This window comes from Diplotaxodon limnothrissa, linkage group LG11 (genome assembly GCF_057381915.1).
Source record: "Diplotaxodon limnothrissa isolate DT_005_m linkage group LG11, D_limnothrissa_male_GT1.1, whole genome shotgun sequence".
In the NCBI taxonomy this organism is placed as follows: Eukaryota; Metazoa; Chordata; class Actinopteri; order Cichliformes; family Cichlidae; genus Diplotaxodon; species Diplotaxodon limnothrissa.
Window position 1 is genome coordinate 26,421,181 of NC_140606.1, and position 24,856 is coordinate 26,446,036.

The 24,856-nt window shown below is 39.8% G+C and overlaps 2 protein-coding genes across 2 annotated transcripts; one reads left to right on the forward strand and one right to left on the reverse strand.

Annotated features, from left to right (window-relative positions):
• Positions 1 to 879: 879 nt before the first annotated feature.
• On the reverse strand, positions 880 to 5,127 carry m6pr (mannose-6-phosphate receptor (cation dependent)). Its single transcript, XM_085365511.1, has 7 exons — positions 4,838 to 5,127; positions 3,240 to 3,412; positions 2,912 to 3,075; positions 2,628 to 2,737; positions 2,116 to 2,264; positions 1,904 to 2,030; positions 880 to 1,784 (listed from the first exon to the last, which is right to left on the reverse strand). Exons 1-7 carry the CDS (start codon positions 4,841 to 4,843, stop codon positions 1,662 to 1,664), a joined length of 852 nt encoding a protein of 283 aa, XP_085221637.1. The 5' UTR covers positions 4,844 to 5,127; the 3' UTR covers positions 880 to 1,661.
• A 6,114-nt stretch (positions 5,128 to 11,241) lies between these two features.
• arhgef5 (Rho guanine nucleotide exchange factor (GEF) 5) lies at positions 11,242 to 24,045 on the forward strand. Its single transcript, XM_085365512.1, has 14 exons — positions 11,242 to 14,584; positions 15,365 to 15,410; positions 16,149 to 16,198; positions 16,869 to 17,230; positions 18,081 to 18,241; positions 18,859 to 19,011; positions 21,575 to 21,704; positions 21,798 to 21,872; positions 22,024 to 22,113; positions 22,274 to 22,416; positions 22,610 to 22,753; positions 22,843 to 22,913; positions 23,667 to 23,771; positions 23,869 to 24,045. The coding sequence occupies exons 1-14, from the start codon at positions 11,242 to 11,244 to the stop codon at positions 24,009 to 24,011; spliced, it is 5,016 nt and encodes a 1,671-aa protein (XP_085221638.1). The 3' UTR covers positions 24,012 to 24,045.
• Positions 24,046 to 24,856: the final 811 nt, after the last annotated feature.

Sequence of the window (24,856 nt, forward strand, 5' to 3'; positions counted from 1 at the left end):
CAGCACCACTGACCTCTGACAAAAATTAAACCGTGGAGCTCAGATTTCAGTCAAGCAGCCGACCTTCTGACTGGGATCTTAGCGCTAAGCTTCTCTGCAACATGTGAGAAAGGACGACGCCCAGCTAAAAATCAAATTCAGTTCAACTTTGGTTTGTTTGCACTGATTTCTAAATGTGTGGTAAGGCTGTAAGTACAGTCCCTGTACTTAAACATTTACATTCACATGTTACAAACCTGACTTTTTAACCTAAACAATAACTGTTTAAACTGCACACACATTTATTTGTATGCCTGTGAACATTAAGCAAGCTCAACCCAAATAAACACAGAGGGGTGTACTATGAAGCCAGATTAATGGGTTAGCGAGGTATGTTGGGCTTTCATTCACTCTCTTTTTAGCATCTTAACTACTGTCATACACGTAGCCTGGTCCTGCGCAGCCTTTCGGTTTGTAATTGAACTGAAGAGCCACATTTTCACTGATTCTCTTATTTACAGTAAGCTTTAGCTGCAATACAGATTCTCTGCTGTAGGAATGTCATTTATCCAGAATATAAAACCTGTTGAGACACTTCTAAAACAGCACTGCAGATTCTAACTGGAATATTCAATTTTTCTTTTATAAATGTCTTTATTTTTGGTCCTAATCTGCTAGAATTCCACCTACTGGAACAAAGTTTAGAACTGTTACACCAAGAATTCTGAATGAATAAAAGTAATTTATCTTACAAGTGACGACAAACTGAAGTGATGCTTTCTTTAGGCTGTGGGAGTGTGTTAAAGTTTAAGAGCTGTAATTTGTCACATTAGAAATCAACAGCAGAGGTGAAATAAATATATTATGAGGTAAACTATTTCATTTACTGATAAGTGTGCGTGTAATGATCGTGACTTCACAAGATTAAAGATTTTCGGCAGCATTACTCTCGTTTCCTTTGCAGCTGCAGTGTTGCATGTTATTTATAGATCTGTATCACCTGATTAGACGGAGCTCAAATGATCGATTTTGTAAAGTCAAAGAGTTAAATGACGCATCTAAAACTGCACAGAGCATGAAGCAGAAAGCCTGAGTTAATGAAGAAAACTGATAACCACCATTGTAACCCTTATCTCTTATCGGGGCTTCTAGGCTTTTATCAAGCCAGCTAACACAACCCCACCAATTATATTGAATTTGCTTTTCAGTACACCCCTCTGCTCGTGACAAACCAACAACATCTGAGAAAAAAAATAAAGCATTCGTTTAGCAGAAAAGAACTGTACACAATGTGGCATTTAGCTGACACAAGATAGAAATATGATTCTTCAAATTCTCCCTTTTCTGCCAGATTTTCACAGAAGAGTCTTTATTGTGAAATAGCTTTCTTGAAGGAATCACTCATTTGTCTGACATCAAACAACTGTTTGAAACGTACGGTGTAAAAAGTGTGGACATGATCATCAGCCCTATGAGTAACATGCCCTCCTGTGTGACAGGGAGATGAAAGATTTTTTTGCCCTAGGCACAAGTCTGGAATAAACACAGAATTAGCAAGTACTGACGTAATTCACTCACAACCCCCCCACAAGAAAACAGACTTGTGTCTACAAGCAGCCTGATAAGCTGTAACCGATTAAACTGCATCACACAGTGAAGATTTTAGTCCCAACATACTAAGGTCACATAGGCAGCAACTGGTCATCTCTCTCCTCTGGCTCTTCCTGTAAATTGTCTGTAGCCTCTCCCCTGTAAGCTGGCGATTCCTCTCGCTTGCGCGACCGGCACACAAAGTCACATCCATCCTGTAAGCACAGCGAAGAAAAAAACAAAAACAATTGTCCTTATTTATTTATTTATTTATTTTTATTTCATCAGACTCTGACCTTTCACTGACGGTGTTCATCAATTAGATTTAGCTTACCGCTGCCAGGTTTCCAAACTCCACCCAAAAAGCATAATTGGGGAATTGCTCCACCCCTTTAGCTCCAACGATCACCCGCTGGTAGAGGAAACCTCCAACAAGGTAAACAGCCAGAAGAGAGAAACCACTGAAATGTGAGAGGTTATGATTATTGATCATCTGTAATATCACAAGCTCTCACATTCATTAAATTAACAGATGACTTTACATACATGATGAGAATAATGGAGCCAGTGCTGATAATGGAGCCAGTGCTGAGCTTGGACTCAATTACAGGACACACTGAACTGGTGTCCAACTCAAACAGATAGAAACAGTTTTCCTCCTTTTCCCTCTCCTCCAGACCCACCTCCAGCTTACTCTGGGAGAGAGAGTGAAACACAGGTGTATACAAAGTGTCTTTGTGCAACTTTCTAAACATGCAACATGTGTATAACATGTTTTTATTTCAATAACTCTACTGTTTAATACAAATAGGCTCATTCTGTGTTCCACTGTATTAAACGTCTTCGTCACTCTACTGTAAATATCCTTGCTTGGTTTCAGGTGTCTGGAAAGCCTTGAGCTTCACGGAAACATTATTCAGAGCGTCCTCATGGATCAAATTTCATTTTCACAGACCTGATGCAACATGCCGCCACGGCTACAGCTGACTGCTTTTTGTTTCTGTTTTTTTCCTCAAACTCAAATCTGCTCGGCTAGAAGCTTTGCACATTTCATTTACCACTTTTACATTCCTGTCGCAAGAGATCATAATGATGGCTTTCCTTTCTTCCTTATTGCAGTGTGCATCGTATTTTTCACCATTTGTGTAGATCAGCATCACCCAGTCACCTGAAAGGACACGTTTGATAAGATTTAGATTTCTACTCCTCAGAGTTGGCCTCAGGCTATGATGCAATTATGAATTATTTATCAGTTTCCAATACAGTTAAGATTCACGCACATGCCCTTACGGTCATGTCTGAACTAATAAGAGAATGTTTTTCGGATTTTGCATAGTCTTACTTCCTCCAATGGCCTGTGTATGCGTGTATTTGCCAATCACTGTTGTCTTCTGTAATTTCTTGTCCACTTGAATAACCCCAGCATTGGGAGCACCCCCTGCATCCCCACATAACTGGAACACATATGTGTAGCTCTCGTTCGAAGCCTTGTCCTCAGCTGTAAAGCTGTCAAAAAAGAACAAATCCCAGAGAAAATTTAAATAAACATGGCCCATATAGATTCTTCCTTTAACATAAAATTATATTATTAAACACAACAGGGATTCCAAAAACATCTCATCTCCTAACAAGCACTGAATACGCTGGTACACAAGTGACTCATTCCTTACTTCTTTCCTACGAGCGGCTCTAGTCGCTCCAGAACTTTCTGCTGTAATGGACTGTGAGATAACAGTTTGCAGTCTTTGGTGCTCTTCACACTATACACCCCACTCACAGAGAGGACCAGATGAAATGCCATGATCCACATGAGGAACGAGATTCCTCTGCAGCTACTGAACACCTGGAACAGATGTTAGATGATAAAGAAAAAACAATCAAAATGGGCAATTCTCAATTGTGATTGCTTGCTATTTGTTTCATGTTAGTAGGATTACGTTTATTGTGAGACCATACAAACTGTCTAATGCAAGACTGTTTCATACCATTTACATTACAGTAATATAAACGGTGGCATTATTGAAATACTTGCGGTCAACCATACAAAGGCAGTGGAGATGAGCATCAGGGGTAATTTGTAACTGAAGGATAGCAGCAAGATTGAACGGGAAGGCTTACATGATTATAGTGAGATGGTAAAGGAGACAGTGGGTCTAAAATAGCAGGCACACAGGAGGTAGCAGAGCTGAAGATGCTAAGATCTTCAGTCAGAGTGATCAGAAGGGACAGGATTAGAAATGAGTACATCCGAGGGACGGCGGACGTAGAGCGGTCTAGAAAGATAGTTTGAGAGACAAGGTTGTGATGTGCAGAGGAGGGATTTTAGATTCATATGGAGCTGCCAGCCAGGAGAAAAGAGGAAAATCACAGGGTAGATTCATGCATGTCGTGAAGGAGGACATGCATGTGACAGAAGATAAAGGTAGCTTAAGCTGAAAGCAGATGTGCTGTGGCGACCTCTAAAGGGAGCAACCAAATAAGAAGCAGAAACAACTGCAGTGTGGTAGCTATCCCTTTAAGAGCTGAAACAGTTATTGGGTAAAGTCATAGTCATATGACAGAAAACTAGAAAAAGAAATATATTTAAAAATTTTAAAAACAAATATTTACTAATTTAATTTGAATATTCATCATCTGTTATATTCAGAGGAATTCTTTTGGGTTTTAAGACTGCTATCTAGAAAAAAATCTAAATATTTAGCAGCACTTTTTTTGATAATCGTCTGACACTTCAAAACACAATGAACCTGTTATGTTAGTTTAATGTGTACATTAAAATGAATCTGTGGCAGTTCTCATGCTTTTGACACCTTGTTACAGGTTGCAGGTTTTTGCATTAACACAAAGTACCTCAGTTATCAGGTACTTACATTTAATGCATTATTCCACAAACCGTTTGCGTTTTTTAACACCACAGTTCATAAAAATAGGTAAAACAAGGGAATACTCAAAGCTTCAGTGGTTAAACTTTGAATATGAAGCACCTTTCACATGCTTCCTGAACAAAGAGAGGGGCGTAAAGAGACGCCCACTTTCCTATTCATTTAAAAATTTAAAGACATAAAACATAGCACTAAACTAAAAGACAATAACGATATAGGAAATTCAGTTGTGAAAGGCGATGTTTGCAAGTCTTTCCTGAAAAGAAAGTATGCATCCAAAATGTCTGCTTCTATTTGCACGAGGCAATAAGTTTTACTGATGAGAAAACAGTCCGTTTATAATTTCTCTGACAAAGATGCTGCTTTGGCCTGGATTGCACACCTACCTTCATGATTTCCGTCACGGCGAATCAGCGGGGAAATCTTCTTTGTGAGAAATCTAACAGTTTATCATACAAGCTGACAGTTTAAACAGTTGCTCTGAGCTTCCTCACGCTAACGTCGCTTCCTGGTTGACTCAATTAGCAACTAGTCGACTCTTTAGATATGCGCATAAAACAAACTTCATCTGCGCGGAGTCTGTTTTATATTATTATTTTTAATCAACGTTTTCCGCCCTTTTAATTCTGCCCTGAAGAGATAACACGCTTTCCATTCAACTGTGCCCAAGAGGCTAACAGGCTAGAGATAGCGGTGAAGGAGTGCGGAAGTGAAACCAAACAGAGCAACACGCGCATGTGACAGTCCAAATGAAACTCAGCCAATGAAAGGCGGCTGAGGCCACGCACACCCGCGTCAGCTGACAGGGGAGCAAGCGTCACAGAAAGGTTTACTAAGTCACAGCGTCACCATTCATGGTATTTCTATGTCAGGCAAAAAAAATTAATACATACAATAATAAATAAAATAAATACGTAAGTAAATAAACAAGATAAACAAAAAAATGAATAATAAATACATAATACATATAAATACAATAAAATAAATGCATAACTAATACATAAAATAAAACTAAAATAAATAAAATAAAGTAAGCAAATGAATAAATGCGCTTGATGGTATAATGTGGAGTTTTGTGTGCGCTGCTAAACAGAATTAAACAACTATTATTCAAACAAATGTATCTAACTAAAACCTGTAAATTTAATTGATCACTGATATAAATAGCAAATATTATCTTTATAACTACATAGTGGAAATTCTTGTTTGTTCAAACAATGTCACATGTGACATTGTTTGGAGTTATTTCTATGATTTAGATCCAAAAAACATATTTTGGTAAAGAAATCATAATTAAAGAAAATTACTTAATTTTAATAATAATATGTCATAATACACAATACTGTCTTGTGCTTCATTTACCTGACAATCTAATAAGATGAATTTATGTAAATACATGTTTTTCAAATTTGCTAAATGTAGTAAAAATTACATTAAAATCAACATTGCTTTAATTTAAAATGAGCTAAAAAAAAATTTTGACTAAGTATAAAAAATTATTTCAGTTTCAGTATTTAGTCAGGTGGTGAAGGTTTTCACTGTGACTCAGACTCTACATGATTGCCAGTCAGCTGCCGACAATAAGTATTTTAATTTGTATGGTATTACTTCCCTATCATGATCATTAAAAAGACTAAAACACTGAAATGAATCAAAATTAAGAAAACATTTCCGAACAATAAAAATAATTCACCTTCTTGATTGGAAAACAAAACTACTTTCTGGGGAGTGAGCATGCATAAATGGAATTAAAACAACTTTGTCTATCTAAAAAGGGTGTTATGGGCTTGGCACATGGTATCATACCTGATGAATATTGCAATGAAGTTGGATGAAAATATCAGTTCCTCGCCTGCAAAATTTTGGTTACTATAGACATCTGCTGCTGGAAATCAGACATCCAAATATTTATAGTTCAAGCAAGCCATCATTCTGTGTTAGCCTGAGCTACATTCCTGAGAATTCATATTCAGAGACATGAATATGTCAGATATTTACCCCAAAAGTTTTTAAGGACCTAGCTCAAGACATTTATCCCAGATGCCTTGATTCTGATGTTTTAGACATTCTTTCAGCTCTGTTTGAAAAAGAGATCAATAAAAGGATTGAACATCAAGAAAATTCATCAGAAAACTTGTATCTGGTATCTCATTGTTTTAATTACCCAGGGATTGTGACTATAGGTGCACCTCCCAAGAAAAGTAACTACATGTCAGATTAGCACAGTCTACAGATGTTGTCATTGGCCTGTTCGGCACGTTCCTCCTGTCGATTTCCCAGTAATGAACATGGCTGCATTGTAACACTGAACAAACCCAAAAACCTATGCAACAGTGTACTAGAAGTTTGAGGCCACTCTGGTAAAAAAAACAATCATAAAACCTCACACCACCTGTCAACCTCAGTGGTTGAGCGATGATGATTTGGGTTTATTTTGCAGCCATAGAACCTGAGCACCTTGCAGTCACTGAGTCGACGAGGAACTCCTTTGTATACCAAAGCATTCTTGAGCCAAGTACAAGGGCAGCTGTTCAAAAGCTTAATCTTGGCCAGAACTGCGTCATACAACAGGGCAATGATCCCAGTTCTGAAAAAGAAATGAATCAAGGTGTTGCAATGGTCCAGTCAATAGATCTGTCTGACCTTAATAGAGCTGTGCAAGAAATGCCTGCAAACCTCAATGAACCGAAGCACCATTGTAAAGTTGTGGCAAAATTTCTGTGCAACTAAATGATAGACTCATAAAGTCATACAGAAAAGAATTATTTTAAGTTATTGACACCAAAGGTGCTTCTACAAGCGACTGAATCATGGGGTGTAGTTTCTCACAAGCTGCTTTTGCATTTTGTTAAATAAGGATGGGGGAATATGTCATATGTTGCTGTTAATGTCAGGTTGTATTTAGAGAATTTGAGAACATGCTAACGAACAGGTAATTTTTAATATGTTGTGATAAGTAAAACCTTAGAGCTGAAAGAGAGTGTACTTTCACTTTCACATGTCAGAATGTTTACTTGTGGATGACTGGTAGACCAACAACACAGATTTCCATTTCAAGATGGCATAACTGAGGTTACTGAAATATAATCATTACTCAGTGTTTTGAAAGGCAGATTAACCCCCACACTACTCTAGCGTAAACTAAACAATAGCCTCTAAAATTACCATGAACTTGAAATTCATTTAGTAACAGTGGTCAAGTATGGACTTGCTCAGCTTTCGTACAATGTATATATATATACACACACACACACACACACACACACACACACACACACACACACACACACACACACCTTGATCACTGTTTCACTTCCCTCAGTATTTTTAGATTGATCTCTGACTGTGTGTTTGAGAATCTATGGCCCTCAGTGTCTGTTGCATTCTGCTGGATTTCACTAAAAGGTAATAAGCTGCACTCGCTATGCTTGAGACCAGTAAGTGTGCTATAAGAGCTCTTTCATTCCTGCATGCTCTGATTAGCTCAGCTACATCAGGCTCTTTGACTTCATTTACATTGTACGTACCGTCTTTTTTATACCATTTTCAGAAATATCAGAAAGTTGACTCTGTTCATCTGGATGTAGCATTTTCAGATCAACAGAATCAACTTTCTGGGATTTCCTTGCCTGAATGATTGAGCATTTATCGAGATCCTTTTTTAAAATGTCATTTTTAGCTCATCTGGTTGAAACACTTGTTGAGATGTTCGCGAGGCGGCCCTTCACAGTTGCTACTCTTCCTGCAGTATTGGTAAGATTTTAGTTAACCTTTCACACAATATATCACCTAATGGACTTGCATCTAAATTAAGGTCAAGAGCGTATCAATTGTTTTATGAATACGTTTCCACTTTCATAAAAATCACTACTTCTCTTAGATTATTGGTCAGATTTTAGTGACATGAGATTAATGCATCTCGGATATGACTGTTTTTGAGGGTCTTTGAGTTTTCAGTGGATTTTAATCCTCATTAGCTTGTGCAATGCAGCCAATCCCCGACAAGGAATCCTATAATTTGCTTTCTGTACTTCTCACATTATAGCAACCTTTGAATAGTGATGGACCATGAGCTGGATGGACTAGTCTTTCCATTCAGGTTTTTTGCTTTAAAGAACTCTGTCTTACTATTTGGTTTGTTCATTCTCTGTTGTATCAGCCACCCTGAACTACTGATAGAAGGCAGGATGAATCCATGCCTTCATGTTGTTTACAGCATGTTGAATGTCACAGTAGAAATTGAGAGTCGTCAGACTAGGAAACATTTCTCCAAGCTTATGTTGTCCCAACGGGAATTTACCCGTTCTTAGCTGACAGGAGTGGCACTCGGTGTGGTCTTCAGCTATTTTAGTCCATCTCTTTATCATTATAAGTGGTTATTTGAGTTACTGTCGTCCCTAGCTGTCTGACCATTCTCCTCTGACACCAATATTTTCACCCAGAGAAGTGTCGCTCTGTGGATTTTTTCTCTTTCTGAGACCATTCTCTGTAAACTCTAAAGATGTTGGTGTGCGAAAATCCCAGTAGACCAGCAGCTTCTGAAATATTCAGACCAGCTTGTCTGGTCCTAACAACCATCCAACATTCAAAGTCATTTAAATCACCCATCTTCCTCATTCTGATGCTCAGTTTGAACTTCAGGTTGTCAGCATTTCTACATGCCTAAATGCAATGAAATCCTGTAGTTCACTGGTGAGACGCTGAGTAGGCATGCCTAATATAATAGGTAGTGCACAAATCTGTTTATAAGATTGGGGAAAGCTGCAATCAGCTGAGACTGAAGAAGTCACTTGGATAAGTGACAAAACGTTTCTCCCACTGAAAATGCTACGTCCAGATGAACAGAATCTACTTTTGGACATAAATCTGACAGTGATAAAATCTTCTCAAACGACAGAGTGCTGAACAAGTCATTTAAACAAGGTGTGGCCATGTATATAAAATCATCTGACAGATTTTAAAGTAAACGGATTTCCTTGTTATAAAGTAAATGGGAAAGGCAAAGTGTAAGAAACACCTTTCAGCTTTAAGTAAAATGCAGTAAAGTTGACTCATGGGGTGTAGTTACTTCTTGGAAGTTGGATCTGTTGCAGTTAGCCAGGTGTGTGTGTGTGTGTGTGTGTGTGTGTGTGTGTAGCAGACAGTATTTTTGTTTTTAAAAAACGTGGTGTTGTGCAAATTCGGTTAGCAAGTGCATAAAATCTGAGCGCAGCTGAAAGTGCAACAAAGTTGTGAAACAGGGCAGTGTGACAGTAATCATGTGGGTTTCTATTTAACAATGCTAATGAGAGTGAGTCACAGCATTTCAGAGCTTTCATGTCAGGCTTTCTCAGTAGTTAATAACCATAGTAAAGTTGTCATTGTTATACAAATCACTCACATATCACCCCTCCCTTAGTTTCCCCCTCTGTGATTGCTTCATCTCTCTCTCTTTTTAAATCATAAGGAACAGTTGGTGTTTCTCCCTCCCTGCTGCCTCCCTCTGTACAACCTCTCCAGGGAACGCAGGCAAGTTTTACTAGGCCTCTGTTTGCTTTGCTCCAAAGAAGTTAGTATTTTCAAACCTACTTTCTTCCTCCCCTCCCCCACTCTCCTTCAGCGCCCTTACCTGGCTGTGTGTGTCCGTGTGTGTGTGTAGCGCAGACACACCCGACTACCGCATATCAACCAATCACTGATCCAAGAGAGGCGCTCCAAGGAGGTGTGCTTCCTGTACTTCGTGTGAGACAGGAATGGTGCAGGAGTGCGTAGAGAGTTGTGTGTTGTGTGATTTGTTTTGGGTTTTTTTTTTTTCGGGGGGTTCACAGAGGCGATCTCATCGGCGGAACACGGGAGTGAAGGAGTGAAGCCGTGGACGCACTCGGTTCGAGTTTTGCTTGATTTATGAGAGGTCTCCCTGTTCAGCGACTGCGAGGACAAGACTGGGAGAAAAAGGAGGGCAAAGATAAGTGTCAATCTGTTGAGACTTGTTTGGGAATTTGAGCGAAGACGGGAGGTGGGGGAGAGGCAGCAAAGACATTTTAGGCGTAAACATTAACTTCTCACCAGAGGAAAAGCCAGAGGAGATTTAAAGCTGAATGTATGTATTCTTTAAAAAAGGAGAACTTTTTCTTGGGTCAATCTGATAATGTGAACGCAAGGAGGGAATTTTCTGTGTTGTGCAATCCCATGTTTTTGAGCTGAGCTGGGGAGGAGGAGGAGGAGGAGACCAGATCTTCACCGGATACAACATTCAGGTGAGTTGTTTATTATTATTATTATTATTTTAGATGGATTAAAAACACCACGCTGTAAATTGCTTCTGCTTTGAAGACAGATTTAGATCTGGTTAAGCTGCGAGATGTGGTTTGCATGCTACATGCCGTGCCTATGTGTCACTGGGCCTTGCTTTCTCGAAGGCTGCTTTTGGTATGCTGTTCTTTGCAGGTCTCTAATGCATTCTTAAATACTGTAAAAGGGTGTCCCTTTCTTCCACTGACTTGCTTCTTGATTTCCTGTTGTTAAAAAAAGATCTTGTCATTGATTTTTGTTTAAAGTGCAAAACTTGTTAAAAATGCAGACAGAAAACGCACAGATTATTGTCCAAGTTATAACATTTTAGAGGCTGTGGCTCTCCAGATGATTGATATGTCACTAATATTCATTCAAATTTTTATTAAGCTTTATACTTTACTTAATTTGGTCAATATCGTAGTCATTTATCTGACATATTGGTTTGAATCTTAATGCAATGCAATTTCGAGACTGACACTGACTGCTCTTTTTTAGGTTCTCCAATAACAATGGTACTATGGGGACCAAAAGGCCCAGTTGGACCCTCTTTGACACTTTAACAAAAACAAGCAGGTCTGACCACAAGTTTCAGCCAGGTGGAAAAATCCCCCTGGATTCAAGTCCCAGACCAGCAATGACTGGTTGGTTTAAGCGAGAGCTAGAACGCACGACAAAGAAAGGTGACACATTTCCCAGAATGAAAAAAGGTCTTACAAGTCCTGATAGAAGATTGTGCACTGAGATGGATGAAGAAAGAGGGGAAAGGAGGTGGAATGACAGGCCCCCCAAAAAAGCAGAGACTGATGTCTGGGGCCAAGAAAGAGAGAGGACATTCCAGGTTGAGAAGGAAAGATCTGAGGGTAGACGCAGAGAAAAGGATGAGGGGAAACCCACTGGAAGAGGATACATAGAAGATGAGAAGTTACGCCAGAGGGGACGATATCAGGAGTTGTCTGATATTAGGTTTCAAGACGGCAGAAGAGAGGTGGATGAATCTTGGGATAGAAGAATGGTAAGAATGGGTTCCCCGCACAGAAGAAAGGAGAGAGAGAACTATGCAGACAGAAAGGAGAATGAGAATGCAAGAAGAAGAGAGAAAAGGAGAGACATCAGGAGTGAAGGTGATGATGATGAGAGAAGGCCGAGGAGGGAAAGAGGGAGGGACAGAGAGAGGGAGGAGCTGATACTTCAATACAGCAGAAGTGAGGGGGACTACATGGGCAAAATGGCAAATGACAGAGATCGAGAAATGCAGCGATATAGAGACAGAAACAGAGACAAAGAAAGAAGGAAAGAAACTGACAGGCAGGACAAGGAAGGTGGGAGAGACTTAAAGGAAGATAGAAGAGACAGAAGAGAGTACGAGCCTGAGAGAGACAGGAAAAAGAGGGGAAAAGAAGCTGGTACTAGAATAGTTGATGCAACAGGCAGGAGCAGTCGATCACCGAAGGAGTGGGCTCCCGGTCCGCCAGCACGAGCTCACAGCAGTGGAGAGTGGAGCAGTGATCCTGACAATGAGAAGAGACACAGAATATACAGGGACAGGTATGAAGAACGTGAATCAAGGAGAGACAGCAGTTTTGAAAAGAAAAGAGAGAGAGAAACATGGAGGGATCAAGACAGAACTGCTGATAAAAGTCAAAGGCAAATAAGAAATGAGAGACAAGAGAGCGATAAAGGAGAAAAGACTGGCAATATGCCAGAGCAGAGAAGGATGTGGTTAGAGCCACAGAGGGGCAAGAATAGCACAGACAAATTTGTAGACAGCAACAGGCACACAGAGCGGAAAGAGCTACGGGGAGAAGGAGAGATGAGTATGTACTCCCAGACGGAGAGAGGAAGAGATGGGCGACCAGTAAAAGAGGAACCAGATTGTGAAAGAAGGCAGGGGGGGAGAAGTGAGTACAGGGAAGACGCACAGAGGGAACAGGAGGGAGTCGGTGCAGATCAGGAGAGTGTGGGGGAAATCAGGAGAGGGAAGGAACATATGTCTGACAATGATGCAGGGGTTGAGGAAAGCTGGCAAAAGGATGAACAAGGAGACAACGTCGTAGACGACAGAGAGGATGAGAATGGGAGCAATAACTGGCCACCCTCTGAGAGTGAAGGAGGAAGTGAGGCAGGGTGGAAGAAAGAGAGAAATGAAATGCCATCCACAGAGGATGGCTTCGTGACCGTGTCAAGTGGAGGAGAGGACAGTGAAGAAGGGTTTAGGGACTGTCAGGAATTCCAGGAAGGTGGAACCCAGGCACCTGCTGGCTTCCAGGGGTTTGTGGGAGATCAGAAGAGGGAGGAAGGACGGACAGTGGGGGAGGTGGAAACAGCTGACGGGGAGGATCAGGGGGAGGAGAAGCAGCCAAAGTACGTCTTCTGTGTGGTTGGGCAAACTCTTCCCCGATCAAAACCCAGCAATATTTTACCATTGCAGGTTGATCAGATTGGAGGAGTGGAAAGAAGCGACACGAATTTAGAAACTCACCATGAGTTGGTTGATGACATCACTCAGCAGCCTCAGAAAGACTTGCTTCAGAGATCATGTAGAAATGATGAGCACCCAATGATAAACAACTGGGACACAGGAAGTGAGCATAAAGTTCAGAGGGAGGAGAGGCTCTCCACAGAAGAAGCAACTGAAAGCAAAATCCACTCCAGAGCGCCTTCAGCGGTTCATAATTTAAAATATAGAAAGGAAATGAGACGTAAAGTGAAACAGTCATATTCTGAAATGGGAAGAAAGGACTCAAAAACTGAGAGACTTCTCCAGGAATGGAGAGAGAAAACTAAAGAGCCAACAGACAAAAAAGAGATGCAAACTCCAATTTCTCAATCAGCGATAGATCAACTGCAGCCCATCTTGGATCAGATAAACACTACAGGAATGAGTCCAGAGGAGGTGGAAGCTATTCGGATCAGACTGAGTGGGACATGGAGCGTGTCTGAGGAGCCCAAGCGGCATTCCCAAGCCCCCCACCTTAAATGGGCTAAAAATGTGGTCCGTGAGATCCTGGGACATTCAGAGGAAGAACCAAGCACAGAGGCCCAGGAAGATCAACCAGCTGCCAACCAGACTGAGACCAGCAACGCCAAGCCACAAGAGGAAGTTGCAGAAGAAACAAGGGAGGTACCTGCGATTAAGCTGAGTATGGAAGAAGATGACTTAGAGCCAGAGCTGGAAGAGCTGGAAGAGCTGTTCGATGCGAGAGGTATGGGGCAGAGCCAAGCCCACATGCATGCTGACCAGTTCACGGCTATGCATGTTGTAACGCATACACACACTCATGCTGACACGGCGCTAGAATCAGAAAGGAAGGAAGATTGCAGCATGGACAAAACAACTTTAGAGCCTTCTGGTGAAGTTCAGTTAGGAAAGTCAGACATAAAGGTGACAGTCAGTGAAACTGAAGACGATGAGGTTAATTTGAAAGAAAGCGAAAAAGAAAAACTCAGAGAGAAGGAAGCAGAGATGTATTTAAGTGCGAACAACACCCTTTACAAGCCTAACAGCTGCCCTATTCTTTATCATGACTGCGAGTCTGAGCTCCTGTGCCCCTCTAGTGAGGGTGAGAGCCAGGGGGTGGACTATGGAAGGGATGAAAGTGAAGAAGAAAGACAAGGAAGGGAGCCTGAAGATAGGGTTAATGCAGTGGACGTGATAGTACCAGAACTGACTGAGGTGAATTGCGTAGAGGCAGAAGGGCAAGTAGGGAATCTGGAGAGCTCCTACAGTTCTCAGAAACTGGGTTCCAAAGTGCCGTCTCGAAGAAAGGGAGTCCATAAAACAACTCAAAGAAGAAATGTAGACGTGGAAGAAGATGAAGGTGTTGGAAGGGATCGCAGAACCAGAGTGTTTTATGCAACAGGTAAAGAAAGAAGGTTGAGGATGGAAACATTGTGGCTGTCTTCTCAGTTCAGTCCTAATGTTTCCAGGAAAGCTGCATAGTTACCTCACCTCCCTCCTTTTTACTCATTTTTTTTAAAACAAAAAAAACGTCTTTCCTCTTTCAAATCAAATGGCAACGCATGAAATTTTAATCATTTAATCAATGACATTTCAAGATAGACTGACCTCAGAGGAAACTAGATTTAAACGTCTCAGGATTTACTCATGCACCAAATGATGCTTCACGACTGTGTTGGTTTATTTATTTTTTTAAAATGAATTTTACTTAATAGTCATCTTGTCATTTCCACTTACTTGAAGCCTTTACTTTTATTTTTGCTCCTTTTTTTTTTTTTTTTTTTTTTTTTTTAAATAATTTTTTAAAATTTAATTAAATTTATTTTGAATCAGTCACGGGGACCTCAGATCATAGGCAGACTTCATTATCATTACCCCGATCTGAGCACAAAACGCTACCTTCATTGGAAACTACGTCAATGTTGAGTATACAGGTAGTGGGGGGAGATAAGAGTAGGTGGAGATGGACAAACTCCTGCCCCGGGAAAACCCAGAGCAGGAGTTAAAAAGTCACAGTTGAGCCACAAGAAAGACACAAGAAATAAGCTTTGGACACACTAATCTCTTCAGTTATTTATCAAGCTTACTAAATTAACCAGCTTATTTATTTAAATTATTGCCTATTTAAATGCAACTATGTTGCTGTACAATGTGTCAACAAATGGATACTTTTATATTGCAGATGATGAGGATGATCGGAGCAAAAGCTTGAGCGAAATGGGGCTGAGGTGAGAATAACTGTCACATATACTGTGTGTGCGTGTGTGCGTGTGTGTGTGCGTGTGTGTGTGTACAGATGCACATATATATGCTCTTTTTTTTTTTTTTTTTTTTTTTTTTTTTTTTTTAACATTTGATGTACCTGATATTAAGAACAGTCTTGTCTTAACTTGTCTTAACTGTGTTGTTTGAGTTTGGGAGTGCTTAACAAATTTATTAGACAGCTTGTGTTTAAAACTAAAAAGGGTATATTGTTATTTATTAGGGCAAATAACAAATTTGAACTGGCACTCTGCAGTTCTCTGAAAATTCAGAATAGCTATCAATTAATTCATATCAATTAAGTAATCAAGCATATATAATCATTTTTCTGTTAATGAATGTAATTAAATTACTAATTTGGCATCTCAAAGAATAATAATATGCTTTACTGTGCTGTTTTTTTTCTGCTTTTGTGTAAAACAGTAAATTTGAACATTGGTGGAAAGCCACAATAATTCGTTTTAGTATTAAAAATATAATTTTGATTAAAAGGTTTGGATATTACAGAAGCATTAAAAAAGGATTTGGGCAAATGCTGTTAGGGCGGCTGTGGTGGTCTAATAAATTTGTTAAGTACTGTACATATTTCAGTGAAAGGTCACTCGTAATGTAAATTAATAAAAGAGAAATGCCTATAATTTACTCATTAATGCAAATAGGTCATGTCACATTTCTTATATTTAATTTCCTTCCTGTCGCTGTAGGAATCTTTTGGGCACAATCGAAAGACAGAAAAGTAATTCAAGGTTCTACAGTGAGTATCTCTGCTCTACCTGTCTTTTTTGCTTCTTTACCTTTTTAAAGTAGCCCATTATATATACTTTACATACAAGCCGAGCACATCAACTCAGTTCTTACGATGATTCATTGGAAGAAGGCAACAATATGTCGGTAACAAAGTGACAGGTTGTACTCTGCTCTAATTACAGTCGGGAAAAGTGTGATGCAACTTGAGTATTTCCCTCGAATGTGTGTGATTCATTGGCTTATAACTATAAAGGCCATAAACTTCGAGTGCTGTATACTAGTGCCTTGTCACGTTTATAAATGATGACTTAAAAGATCTAAAATGGCAGTGGTCCTTTTGCCTAATGATATTATGAAATGGATATTGGGAGAAATGGGGCAGTAATGTGTCTTTGGCTGCACTGTATATACCGGTGTATTTGAAAGTCACAGGCGTGTTTCTGCAAGCGTTCATATTTTCTAACATGTTGAGAGGAAACACAGCTGCTTCTACAACTTTGCCTCCACACACCTACTTGTTGGAATGCAAAGACAAATGCAAACAGCTCCTTATGGGTAGTGCTGTTCCTGTCTGGCCTGTTTTCCTTTGCTCCTTTTAATTTAAAAAAAAAATGTCTACCTTATTTTTCTCTCGTGCACTCTTTATTTATTCGTCTCTCTTCCTGCCTCTCACCCAGATGCTGCACAACTCTATCAGCAATACAGTGAGGCAGCCCAGAACTCTGAGATCCTGCGTCAGGCTCGTTCTGAATTCCTCTCTGTGAGTGAGGACCAAACTTCGTCTCCTCTTCCCTCACCTCCTCCTGCCCGCAGAGCTCTTCCTCCCATTCCCCCACAACCACATCCCAAGTCTTTCTCCCACACAGGCTCTTTCCCTATCCAAAGCTTGCATCTCCCTGAATGCCCCAGGGGTGAACGTAGAGCTTCTTCCCCACGTCTGTCAATCTCACAGTCGTCCTCGCTGTGGCGAGATCTGCCGGGGGTCAGGAACAGTGCTGAGCTAGATGAGCTCACAGAGGACCAGAGGCGGCTACAAGAGGTAACTTTGACTTAATCCACATATGAAAGGGTCGGCATTTGATTGCATAAAAATCATCACAAATCATGCATTTTCCTTTAGACTTCACTGGAGCAGGAATATTATGCAAGTAACTTTCCATCAGATGATCAATAGCAGTAATATTATTAGTCATTTTTTCATAGATGGGCTGTCTTAATAGCAGCTGTTTGCATCACAGTTATCTGTGACTTTCCTTACAGACTTCCTCTTAAGCTTCTGAGCTTGATTTAATTGTAAATTTGATATTTATGTGTAAATGTTAAGGATCAGTGTAACAGTCTGTATTTGCATTTCTGGGGAAAAAACTGGCAAAACATTTTTGCGTAGTGGAAATTCAGACTCCTCCAGATACTTAAATGCCGTTTTTAACATTTCTAGACTTACTCATTGTTTCTTTTGAGTTTTTCTTAAGATTGTAGTGATTCGGCTCCTTTTGCTCAATGTTTCATACAAGTGCTCAGATTGCATTTTACGTTGTCAGCTTTTTAAAAACTGTTTATAGGAAGTCACGTGACTTACGTGAATCAGCTTTTCATTATCATTGCATCACACTTATGCCCACTCAAATTGTCTAAATTATTCCTTGTATTATTCCACACTAACCCTCCGGGGTTTCTACGTTTTACTGGCAGATGTGCATCTCTTGCGAGAATATTCAGTTGCATAAACATGTGCATTTTTCCTTGTAAACTCCCAAAGACTTGTTGTGAAATTGTGCTCCTTGGAAATTTCCCAGCCTCTAGCAGACTGACAGCAGTGTGGTTATTAGCTGCAGTTTTTGGGCAGTTGACACATGCTTAACGTTCGCACTTTTGATTTTGGTTTCAAGGTGAGGTTTGAAGTTATTACCTCAGAAGCTTCCTACTGCCGGAGTTTGGAAATTGTCGTTGACCACTTTGTCAAGTCTAAACAGCTGGGGGCGCAGCTGACCACTCAGGACAAGAACTGGCTCTTTTCAAGGCTGGTTGATGTTCGTGCCATTAGCCACAGGTCAGAACTATAACTCTGCTATACATTTGCATTTACTTGAAATAGTTGTCTTTACATTTAGATACAGCTATGAGACTAAAGCCTGTCATTTACTGCTTTTTGTTAAATTTAAGATTAAAGCTGTCTGGATCAAATTCATTATTAAAATATGCATTTGCTCAAAAACTGCCTGGTTTACACTCAATGTCACTTACCCATTATATTGTATATTGTATAGCTTCCTTGTTATATGTAAAATTGTATTTATTTAAATTTTTACTTTTTAATTATTTTACTTGCATTTTTTTAAATCACTTTTATATTTAAATATATTTAAATGTTCATTTGCTATTTATCTAGGGATTGAAGAGTAACGCAATTTCTATTCTCCGTATGTCCTGTACATGTGGAAGAATCGACAAATAAAGTTGACTTTGACTTTGAAAAAAAAAAAAAAAAAAAAAAAAAAAAACCTCTTCTTATCAGTTACATGATTGTAGTTACTCATCATAATAAAGGTGTACTAATATATAGTAATAGTTTTGGCATGCATCGATATTCTTGTGCCCATTGTGCTTTGCAGGCACAAAGTTTGAAGTCGTTGGTTTTAAAAAAAAATGCTGCTTTGTGATTTTTAGTTTTCTGTCAAAACTGGAGGAGCGGGTGGAATCAGATGTAATGCACTTCACCGTCTGCGACATCATTTATCGGCAGTGTCCGCTCTTCAGAAAAGCCTATGTGCCTTACCTCACCAACCAGTCCTATCAGGATGCAACTTATCAGAGACTCATGTAAGCCACTGAATCATGCTGTGTTGCCTCTGTTTGGTTCTAAAATCTTGTATCTATTTATTTTATTTTATTTTTATTTATTCATTTGTGGTGTGTTGGCTCTCTCTAGTGGTATGCCTAGAGTGGTACGCCTGTCTACCCTTATTTGGATTACCGTACTGACGGTATGCCGCCGCTGCTTTCAGGAACCATTGGAATTCTTTAGATTGCGTGAACTATTCATTAGTTAAGGTAATGGAAAGGGTGGATGCTTGGTGGCAAACTCCATATCCCACAATTCATAGCACGCCTCTGCCGAGTCAAACAATGGCGGCCACTACTTTGTTTTTATATTGCTCTTATTACTGTTTCTAGGTCACAAAATAAACTTTTAAGACATTTTCAGGCAAGAATGTTGCTGTGTAAACTTCAAATATCTGCTCGTTTTATCAATACATCCCATATTAGCAACAGTGTTCAGATGTCGTTGGTGCCGCCTGACCGCTAACTCCCTAGCTAGCTAGTGCGGCTTGGCTGACAAGCGACAGCCCGGCCTGGATGCCAGCAAGGGCGGCTCACTCTCTCGTTTCACCCTTTCGTGATGAGTCTGGGTCACAGCTGGACTTATTTTTTGTTTATATGGGCCGTTGATTTATTTATTCAGTGAAATGTGGTGGATCTGCCAGATGTTAACTTCAAATATCTGCTCGTTTTATCAAGACATCCCATATTAGCAAAAGTGCTCTGACGTTCTGCAAAGAGCTAGACAGCTAGCTAGCTAGCCCGGGCTGTCTGACAACGATCCTGGCTAATTAAAGCCAGCGAGAAAACCTCACTCTCTGGATGTCGTTTTCTCTCTCTCTCTCACACACACACACAAACACCGGTCTTTCTCGTTGACTCTGTGTCATAGATGGACTTATTTTTCATTTTTATGGGCCGATGATTTATGTATTCATTTTAATAATGGTATAACAGTAGAAGGTGGTGAATTGTCCAGATGCTGGTCAATGTGAAAAAATAACTCAGTTCTTTGGTGGTGGCTAACGCGGAGCTCCAGCAGAGGCCAGCCGTTTTATGAAACAAAGGACAAGCAGAGACCCGAGGGCCACCGGTCCGAGTGTCAGGTGAACTTAACTTCAGGTGAGAAGTTTTGACCTGGAGTCTATCTGGGTCTGATATAAACCAAGTTTAGGTGTAGTTTAGTTTCGTTGTGCTGACTTTTTACAATCAGTTACAATAACTCGTACTGCGTGCTAGCTAGCATGACAGAGTTTCTATACAGCTGTGTGCGTGCTATGTTACTGATGTTGAACTTTATTTTATTCATAAGGTTAGTTAGTAGAGTTGCCAACCATCCCGTACAAACGGAATCATCCTACATTCAGAGAAAATATTACTGTTTCGTATTGAGCTGAAAAGGAACACAGTTTGGCCCGTACTTCAGCTAGAATGGGGGGGGAGACACAAAGCTGGATTTATTCTGTCATTACGCTGCACAGCTGCCTCTTGTGCTGTCATTCCATCCCTCTCTCGCCTGTTGTAACTTCAATCATGAAACTGATCAATGATCAGCTGATCGGCTTTTCTCTCGTGTTTGTTTATCGCCCACTTTGCGCCAGAAAGAGGAAACCAACGGATATCGTGCTAAACAACAGCAGCGCGTTTAAGCTTTATCAGCTTTTGTTAGAATTTATTTGATATTAATTTCTAGTATCAGCTGATGTTTGCTGGAGCCACAGCTGTAAAAGCTGCTGGTCATTATGTCGGTTTGGATATCCTAGTGAGAGGGGAAACATGAAGATGAAACCAGGAGATGTCCTTACTGAATCATCAGAGCTGAACAGGTGATGGAGAAACAGGTTTACCTTTTAGGTGACATGAATGAGTTGAAGGGAAGTTATGAACGGTTTCTGAAAGACAAATAACACCAGGATCCTTTTCTACAGCTGACAGCAGGTAACTGTGCAGGAGCGGATCTGGCAAAGTTTTTGCTAGGGGGGCCAGATAGGGCATTAAAAAGGAAAGGGGGGCACAAAGAAATACTTTTCTTTCTTATTCTCATTTAATATCTAGCTTTTATTAAATAATTATCTGAATCTCACAACCAAAGTTTGTATAATAATGCAAAAGATTGGCTGTAGACCATTGTCAATCAATCAGAACGCTGTGTAAAAATAACAAAAAACAGAATAGTGAATGCAAAATTGTGATGTACTTGCAGCCTCGTCCTCTTGTCTCTCTGTATGCTGCGCTGCATATAGGAGAGATCAAAATACAGTTTACTTTGATTTGCGCCTTGACCTGAATTTTAAAAATATTTGGGGAAAAAGCACTATGCTGCAAAAAATGAAAAATAAATATTTGCAAAATATCTGGATAAATATTTATTTTACGTGTTTGATGTGTGTGGCGGGGTGTGGTCTGCAGTGTCGCTGCAGGGGAGGTGGACCCACCTGAGCAGCATCTGCAATCGCGCCTCTCCGGGTTAAAGTCGGACATAAAGTCCGGCATAGGCACACTTAAAATTTCTTCTGAAATTTTCGCTGTCTAGTTATGGTTAAAATTTCTCTTTTCCTTCCAGGAATGAGAATCCAAGGTTTAAAATGATCGTGGAGAAAATAGAGAAGAATGCTGTTTGTCAGAGACTTCCTCTTCGCTCCTTCCTTGTGCTTCCCTTCCAAAGGATTACAAGACTTAAGTTGCTGGTCCAGGTGTGTATGAAAGCTCTCTGCAGCAGTTTTAGTTGACGTTTGGTCCTTTTTGCTATTTTGTCACCTGAACACATTCATGCTGTTTCTGTCCAGAATATTGTCAAGAGAACAACACGCGGCACGGCGGAGGCAACGCAGGCCATCAAAGCTCTAAAACAACTGGAGAAGGTACAGCGACACACTTTTTTTTTTTTTTTTTTTTTTTTTTTAAATTCACTGAATATTTACAAATAATAGCAAAATTACAGTTACTAAAAATAAGCGGAATATCTCAAGACTACTTGTTGTGAAATCAGTGTTTTATTTGTCGCTCTTCTAGATTATTCAACAAGGTAATGACAGCATCTCTCAAATGAAAAGCATCGAGTCTCTGGTTTCTCTCAGTGCTAAGGTGGACTTTGAGTGCAAGGTGGGTAATTAACGACCTTCCAAATGTGTCCAGTATGCTTCTCAACAATCAAAACTACCAAATCTCTGGAGTTAATTTTTCCCCATTTAAATAGTTTGGCATTAACAGTTAATATCTGCTTTATCTTCCTTTTTTTCTTTGTGTATTTTTTCTATTGCAGACTCTTCCTTTGATTAGCCAGTCTCGGAGGATAGTTCGAGAAGGTCCTGTCACTCAGCTGATGGATTTCTCTCTTAAGGAGACAGAGAAAAATGCTTATTTGCACCTCTTCAATGACTACTTGCTGCTTTCACTACCAAAGGAGTAAGAACAATCACGCTGTTTTGTGAATGCACAGTAATCCATCACAAGGCATTAAGCATCTCTCTCATTATCATTTGGTTCATCCTGTTACCCTCATATCTACTGTCTTATGTCGTCACCTCTTCAGTAATCAGTATTTCCTTCCGCTGTCTCATTTCTTCTGTGATTTTTTTTTTTCTCTTGCTGTTTGCAGAGGGGGAAGATTTACGGTAATTGATCACTGTCCAGTATCAGAGCTGCGTGTTGAGAACTGTCGTGTCAAACTTCACTCCCTACAGAAGAATCTGTTCCGGTTGTATATGGCACAAAAATCCCTGCTCCTCAGGACTGATGCACCGTAAGAGATTGGATAGTAGCAGTAGTGTCTGCAGTGTTTACCGCATAATAAAAATTTGTATAAGATGCATCTTATTTGTATTTTTCCAGGAGTGATAAGCTTCGTTGGATATCCGCCCTCTCCAGGCCCCATACTGAAGTAGATTTTTCTAGTGCACAAGGTAAAGTTTTCACCTTGGGTTAGATGTTGCAATTTGTTTAGTTCATGGTTAAATGTGAGTGAAACCCTTGAATTCCCTTTATAGCAGTCAATAAACCCAACAGTGTGTTAAAGATTCTTCTCCGGTTTATATCATCAATAACAATATGAATTTGTACATGACAGTAAATTAAACATCCGGCTAAAGCAAAGCATTTGATGTTTACCAAAAATAGGAACAGAAATTTTTTTTTAAATCAGATTTTTCTTTCACAGCAGTGCTGAGATTTGGAGAGTCTAGCATTCAAAACAGAGGCCTTTAGATGCAACATTGTAGACAATCTTGTATGGGCAAGTGACCTCAGTCTTAAAGGGAGAAAAGACTCTTGTCTGTTGTCTGTAATGTGACGTTCCTGCACCTAATGCATTTTTTCTGGGTGCTCTGCTTTCCTCCCATAATCCAAAAGCACGATTGTTGGGTTAATTGGTGACTAACTAATGCTAATGTAACTAATGTAACTACCTATTGCCCAATGTCAGCCGATGCATAGTTGGATGGACTACTGCAAAGGAAAACATTAAATTTGGCCCAAGATTTTGATTCATACAACTGTAGCATGATGATTTGTCTAAACACACATCAGTCCATTCAGTACTGGAGACAGCATCCCACAGTCTCCTGCAAATAACCTAAATATGTAAACAGTGGGAAACTTTAAGACAATAGTGTGTTAACTTCCTTTAACTTTTATCCTTTCCATTTTTCCTCTTGCAGATTTCGAACAGATGCAATGTATCCGAGCTTTTTTTGCTCAACAGCCAGATGAGTTGTCCTTAGAAAAAGCTGATGTCATTCTGGTGCACCAGGAAAGCAGTGATAGTAAGATCATCTCATTACTTTCATTGTCATTCCCAACTAGAAATGCCTACAAGTATTTGAAGAAATCACTTATGTTGGATTCTATCCTTTTTTCCAGACTGGGTAGAAGGGACGAAGCTCTCTGATCGGCAACGTGGATGGGTGCCCAAATCCCATCTGGAAACCATAGCCAGCTCCAGAGTCAAGAGTCATAACCTGTCAGATGCTCTCAAACTGACAGCGGCCACAGCCACAGCCTGACCTGAGAGTGGACACTATAAAGGATCAAACTCAGTTATCTGATTCAGGAACTGCTGGATTAAAGATGATGGACATTCAGTGACATTTCTAGAGGACAATGCAGCAGCTCAAAATGCTATAAGATTGCATCTCAGTGTAGCAGTGGCTCTCATTTGTTTCATGTGTTGAAACAATGTATTCACTTTACTGCATGAAGCAGCAAAGTGAACTGCTGAAGACTGCCAGAAAGGGGGTGTGGGTATTATGGTTTTTATCTGCTATGCACAGTACATTACAAATATTGTGTGTACATCAGTAGATTTGTTTTAAAAAAATATTTTCTTATGGAAATGACTTTTTCCCAAGAAATATTATTCTTGGAATCTGTATTATTTTTTTTGTTGTAATATACGGTTTTTGAAAAATGGGCCCCTGCGTGCAGGAGAGAAATCATGAGATGTATCATAAGAGATCTGCCAGACAATTCCAAGACGTACAACGAGGTTCATAGGTTACATGGGACACATTTCAGTAAACGCAGACTTATGAAATAAGATAAGATAGAACTTTATTAATCCCTCGGGTGGGTTCCTCTGGGAAATTCGACTTTTTTTTTTTTTTTTTTTTTAAATAAATAAAAATAAAAAAAATAAAAAAATAAAAACATATTTGAACATTGTGTGTGACTTGACAATGAATTGAGGCTGATTTCAAGCTGAACTTTTAAATTTTAAGCTGAACTACATCAGCAGACGGACACAATGCCAGGATTCTGATTTTTAGGTGGGCCACAGTACTTCAGGTTGGGCCTTGTAATTACATAAGTAAATGGTTTTAATACTACATTCATAAATTATTACAAGCAG

Bases quoted from the DNA above. Each gene is read 5' to 3' on its own strand.
- m6pr (XM_085365511.1), bottom strand. The intron at 3,076-3,239 runs GTAAGGAATGAG...CTTTTTTGACAG, and splicing joins GAGCCGCTCGTAGGAAAGAA to CTTTACAGCTGAGGACAAGG. The intron at 1,785-1,903 runs GTAAGCTAAATC...CTGTGCTTACAG, and splicing joins AGTTTGGAAACCTGGCAGCG to GATGGATGTGACTTTGTGTG.
- arhgef5 (XM_085365512.1), top strand. From the start codon at position 11,242: ATGGGGACCAAAAGGCCCAGTTGGACCCTCTTTGACACTTTAACAAAA. The intron at 16,199-16,868 runs GTGAGTATCTCT...CCTCTCACCCAG, and splicing joins AAGTAATTCAAGGTTCTACA to ATGCTGCACAACTCTATCAG. The intron at 22,114-22,273 runs GTGGGTAATTAA...TTTCTATTGCAG, and splicing joins AGGTGGACTTTGAGTGCAAG to ACTCTTCCTTTGATTAGCCA.